At 58.8% G+C, this 5223-nt stretch overlaps 1 protein-coding gene across 1 annotated transcript; it reads left to right on the top strand.

Annotated features, from left to right (window-relative positions):
- The first annotated feature begins 100 nt into the window (after nucleotides 1-100).
- CHRNG (cholinergic receptor, nicotinic, gamma (muscle)) lies at nucleotides 101-4586 on the top strand. The gene is made up of 12 exons (XM_010019123.1): nucleotides 101-143; nucleotides 517-656; nucleotides 775-819; nucleotides 1027-1136; nucleotides 1232-1387; nucleotides 1666-1763; nucleotides 2534-2737; nucleotides 3022-3136; nucleotides 3436-3550; nucleotides 3901-4105; nucleotides 4207-4340; nucleotides 4419-4586. Exons 1-12 carry the CDS (start codon nucleotides 101-103, stop codon nucleotides 4584-4586), a joined length of 1533 nt encoding a protein of 510 aa, XP_010017425.1.
- The last annotated feature ends 637 nt before the right edge of the window (nucleotides 4587-5223 follow it).

The raw sequence follows: 5223 nt of genomic DNA, 5'->3' as shown, positions 1-5223 counted from the left end.
CGGACGGTGGCGGGGGACAGCTGCCCTGTCCACTGGGCGCCAGGCCCAGAACACCACTGTACAGGCACCGAGTGCAGACCCTGCACCCCACGGCACCGCCATGCACTGCCACGGCCTCCTTCTCGCCCTCTGCACCCTGGCAGGTAAGGGGTACCCACCCTGGGGAGAGGCTTGGGGGGGCACCTGGTCACCCCCCACCTTTGCCCTTGGGTGTTTGTCACCCATGGGTGTACAGCACCGTGCACCGTCCCATCGGGCTGTCTCCATGCTGGCAGCTCACTGTCCCCATGTCCTGCCCTGGAGAAGTCCCTGGGTTGAGTGGGGTGGGGGATGTAGGGGGGATGCATACCCTCCACTTGCACGCTGGGACACTGACACACCATCAGGCATGCACAGCCACAGTAACACATGTGTGGCCATCCCCTCCCCACGCACACCCTCTGCCCCCCCACCATGGCCATCAGTGGCCCTGCCATCCCCACCCCAGGGTGCCCCCATGGCACGTGCTCTCCCCAGGTGTGAGCTGCAGGAATCAGGAGGAGAAGCTGCTCCAGGACCTCATGACCAACTACAACCGGCACCTACGCCCAGCCCTGCATGGGGACCAGATCATTGATGTCACCCTCAAGCTCACCCTCACCAACCTCATCTCACTGGTGAGAAACTCCCCTCCCCAGTCCCAGAACAGGACAGGATTTGCCCCACAAAACAACTGCAAACATGGGGCAGTGGGCAGAGCAGGGTACTAAAGCCATCTCCCATCTTCCTTGCCAGAATGAGCGGGAGGAGACCCTGACCACTAACGTCTGGATTGAGATGGTGAGACCCCTCACCTCCAGGCAGGACACCCTCAGGCCACGTTTGCATCTCAGGGTGGTAACCCATGGAAGGCTGCCACTGTAATCTGCATCCCCTTTTGTGGGTGCCCCCAACTGAGCCCATTTTGAGGCAGCATGAGACAGGCAGCTCACAAGCTCCCCCCCTGCGGAATCACCATGACTCCTCCCTCTGCTCTCCTTTCCCCAGCAATGGTCCGATTATCGCCTGCGCTGGGACCCCAAGGAATATGACAACATCCAGCTGCTGCGGGTGCCCTCCACCATGGTCTGGCTGCCTGACATTGTCCTGGAGAACAAGTAGGTGATGGGGCAAAGGGGACATATCCCTGTACAGGGGGTGGCAGCTGCTCCCTGTGCACAGTTTGGGGCTGAGTCTACCCTTTTCCCACCAGCATTGATGGGACGTTTGAGATCACCCTCTACGCCAACGTGCTGGTGTCCCCTGATGGCAGCATCTACTGGTTGCCCCCCGCCATATACCGCAGCTCCTGCTCCATCCACGTCACCTATTTCCCCTTCGACTGGCAGAACTGCACCATGGTCTTCCAGTGAGCATGGGCTGGGCACACAGGGACACCATGGCGGGTCCTACTGGGATACAAGGGATTAGCATGGCATGTCCATTTTGCCCTGGGGCAATGCGCCCCTGAGCAGACAAGTGCAACCGGCCTGTCCCCTGGCACCCCATCAGTGAGCAGGAGGCACCTTGGCAAAGCCAAGCACCCCAAAGCAGAGCTGGAGGTGGCCAGCATGACCCAGGGCCACACTGGCGCTGCTTGCCCACCCAGCTCATTGCAGCCTGTGCCACCCCCTCGTTCCTTCCCAGGTCCCAGACATACAGTGCAAATGAAATCAATCTCCTGCTGACAGTAGAGGAAGGCCAGACTGTGGAGTGGATCACCATCGACCCCGAGGCTTTCACAGGTAACACCACAGACACCCCTGTGGCACAAGAGCATACTCCCACTGGGGGCACAAACAGGCTTGGTGCTGTGCCAGTGGCTGCCAGAAGCAGGGCTGTGGGGGCTATTAGCAGATCCTGCCATTACATGGGCACTTAAGTTATTAGTGGGAGCAGAAGTGTGGGAGAGATTTGTTTTTCTAACCCCCCCGCTCGGGGCTCTCATTGCCTGGCAGCCGCTCCTGGAGAGCACCACTCCTGGGAGCTTGATTGATGCTGGGAACGTAGCTGTCACGGCCAAACGATGACGTTTTCCATCACATTTTAACTGCATATTGAAGGAACAAAATGCTTTTTGGGCAGCAAGATTTATTTTTTCATTACTGGCCCGAGCTGTGATCTTGACTGGGAAAAAACACTATTGCTCCTGCAGACAGCAGGGGAAAACAACATGCCGTCACCCAGCATCACGCTCAGCTTCCCCTGAGTGCCCTGGGGGCAGGGAGATGGGGGTCCCCAGCCCCACATCTAACATCCTGGGAGCCCCCAAGGTGCTTGAGGTGCCCCATATGCGCCTAGCTCTCCCGTCCATCCCAGGCACCCTGGCATGCTCCATGGGTCTCATCGCCCTTCCCAGTGACTCTAGCACGTGTCACTGCCCATACCCAGCCTGGGAGCCCTGTGGGGCCCATGCTGATCACCAGCCCCCACCCCCTTCTTTCCCTTCCCCATGCTGGGGGGCTGGCAGACCCAGTGCCCCCAGTGGGCAATGGGACTCATGTGGCACTGGCAGAGAATGGCGAATGGGCCATCAAGCACCGCCCTGCTCGGAAGATCATCAATTCAGAGCACTTCACCCCAGATGACACCCAGTACCAGCAGGTCATCTTCTACCTCATCATCCAGCGCAAGCCACTCTTCTACATCATCAACATCATCGTGCCCTGTGTCCTCATCTCCGCCATGGCTGTGCTGGTCTATTTTCTGCCTGCTAAAGGTACACACTGGTGCCATGCCCACCACTGGGGCACAGAGATGTGCAAGGGGAGCAAGTGACAGTCGAGGAAGGACTCATTGACCTCTCTGTGCCCATCACTGCCATCTTTCCTCCACTCCGGTGATGTTTGCAGTGGGGAGAGTGTATTTCCAGATACCACACAGTTAAAGCCTCATGGCAAGACTTGGCCAGTTCAACTTTGGGGTGGGGGCTTTTTGCCAAAGGGGGGCAACGCCCACACCACTGCCCCATGCCAACCTCTGCCTTCCCCTCATCCTTTGCAGCGGGTGGGCAGAAATGCACTGTCTCCATCAATGTCCTCCTGGCCCAGACTGTCTTCCTCTTCCTCATTGCCCAGAAGGTGCCTGAGACCTCCCAGGCTGTGCCTCTCATAGGGAAGTAAGTGATGCATGTGGATGGGAGTGCCAGCACTGTTGTCACACTCTGCCAGTGGGTTGTCTGTGCAGCAGCCAGTGCCCAGGGACAGGACCCTGGCACAGAAATAACCCTAGCCCAGGTGGGGCTGGCACATGAGCCCTTGTCACAGAAATAACCCTAGCCCAGGTGAGGCTGGCACATGTGCCCTTGTCCCACTGCTGGTCCCCAGTTTCCAGCCCAGGAGAGCACTGAGAAGGACCTTATATGCCCATAGCTTGTGACCCAGCAGCCTCACATAAGGCTCTGTGCCTCCTCCCCAGGTACCTCACCTTCCTCATGGTAGTGACGGTGGTGATTGTGGTGAATGCTGTTATCGTCCTCAACATCTCACTGAGAACGCCCAACACTCACTCCATGTCCCAGAGAGTGCGCCAGGTACCTGTCATCATCCCCCTAGCCCTTACGCATGGGGAATTGGGTGGGTATTTGGGGACTGAGGCCACATCCCTCACAGAGCAGGGTGGCAGGCATGCCTTCATCTAAGTGCGAGTCACAGCACAAAAAGGGCACCCCCCAGATGTCCCCAAGGGACCACACTGTGCCACTAAACCCCTCCAAGCCACTCCGAACACTGGGAGCAGCAGATGCCAATGCACCCAGCATCCTATTGGCACAAGGGTACTGATGGGATGCTCCAGGCGATGCCAAGGGGACCCAATTGCACCCACTGCATGCCCCAGGGTGGTGTGAGGGAGTCAAACCCCCACGGGTGATGCTGTTCCCAGGTGTGCCTGCACCTCCTGCCCCGCTACTTGGGAATGCACATGCCAGAGGAGACACCGGGACCACTGCGAGCTGCCCGGAGGCGCAGTTCCCTGGGGCTCATTGTAAAAGCTGATGAGTACATGCTCTGGAAAGCCCGGACAGAGCTGCTCTTCGAGAAGCAGAAGGAGAGGGATGGGCTGATGAAAACTGTGCTGGAGAAGATCGGTGAGTGCCCAGGAGGGTTGGCTTCTCCTCATTAGTCTGGGTGATGTGCCAGGCAGCCAGGCGCTCACTGGTGCCTGCTATGCTGGCTCTGCTGCCTGTAGAACGTGGCCTGGAGAGTGGCAGTGCCCAGGACTTCAGCCAGAGCCTGGAGGAGGCAGGCCCTGACATCCGTGCCTGCGTGGATGCCTGCAACCACATTGCCAATGCCACACGGGAGCAGAATGACTTCAACAGCGTGAGTCAGGGCCAGGGAGGAGAGGTAAACATGGGTGGCAAAGGGGCAGCCCTCACCCCCTCCTCATGCCACTGGCAGGAGAGTGAAGAGTGGATCCTGGTGGGACGGGTGATTGACCGTGTCTGCTTCTTCATCATGGCCTCCCTCTTCGTGTGTGGCACCATCGGTATCTTCCTCATGGCTCACTTCAACCAGGCGCCTGCCCTGCCCTTCCCTGGGGACCCCAAGCAGTACCTGCCGCAGTGACATGCCAGCCCTCCTGCTGCTGGCACTGCTGGAGCCAGGGACTGGCCATCCCCAAACCTGCCTGCCTGGCTGAGATCCCTGCAGGCACAACAGCTCCTGGTACCAAGCACAGCACTGAAGGAGGACTGGGGGTGGCAGGGCTCTGCCACGCACAGCAGTGGCGGTGATGGGGAAGGGGGAACACAGGGTGGCCATGCTGTGCTGCATGTGGAAGTAAAGCCTGTGGCGGTCTTGCAAGCCTATGTGGCATCATTGCTGCATGCCCACCAATGTGGTTACCCCTCTCAGACAGGCTGGATATGCCACCTGTGCAGGCTGGCCACAGACCTCTAAGCCACACAGTCGAATCCCAGAACCCCACAAGTGTGCTGAGAGACAAGACAAAGGAACTGGAGCACAGTCAGGCATCTGATGGCCTGTGCACCAGCTCTGCCAGCAAAAGCCGTATCACCCCACTGCAAATTCACAGCTTCAAGCCCACGGCAAATAGGGTCCCTGGCAACCCTTGCCATGGCAATGGTGCCAATGGGGCAGAAATCATGGATGCAGCCACCCATCCTGGGGCAGCTGATTCCTCCCTCCATTTATGCCCTGGCTACTCCTTTTGGTGGCAGCTGAATTGCTGTCCCTCCTCCCT

Source organism: Nestor notabilis, unplaced genomic scaffold (genome assembly GCF_000696875.1).
Source record: "Nestor notabilis isolate BGI_N333 unplaced genomic scaffold, ASM69687v1 scaffold19497, whole genome shotgun sequence".
NCBI lineage: Eukaryota > Metazoa > Chordata > Aves > Psittaciformes > Psittacidae > Nestor > Nestor notabilis.
This window is presented reverse-complemented; position numbering and strand designations above follow the sequence as displayed.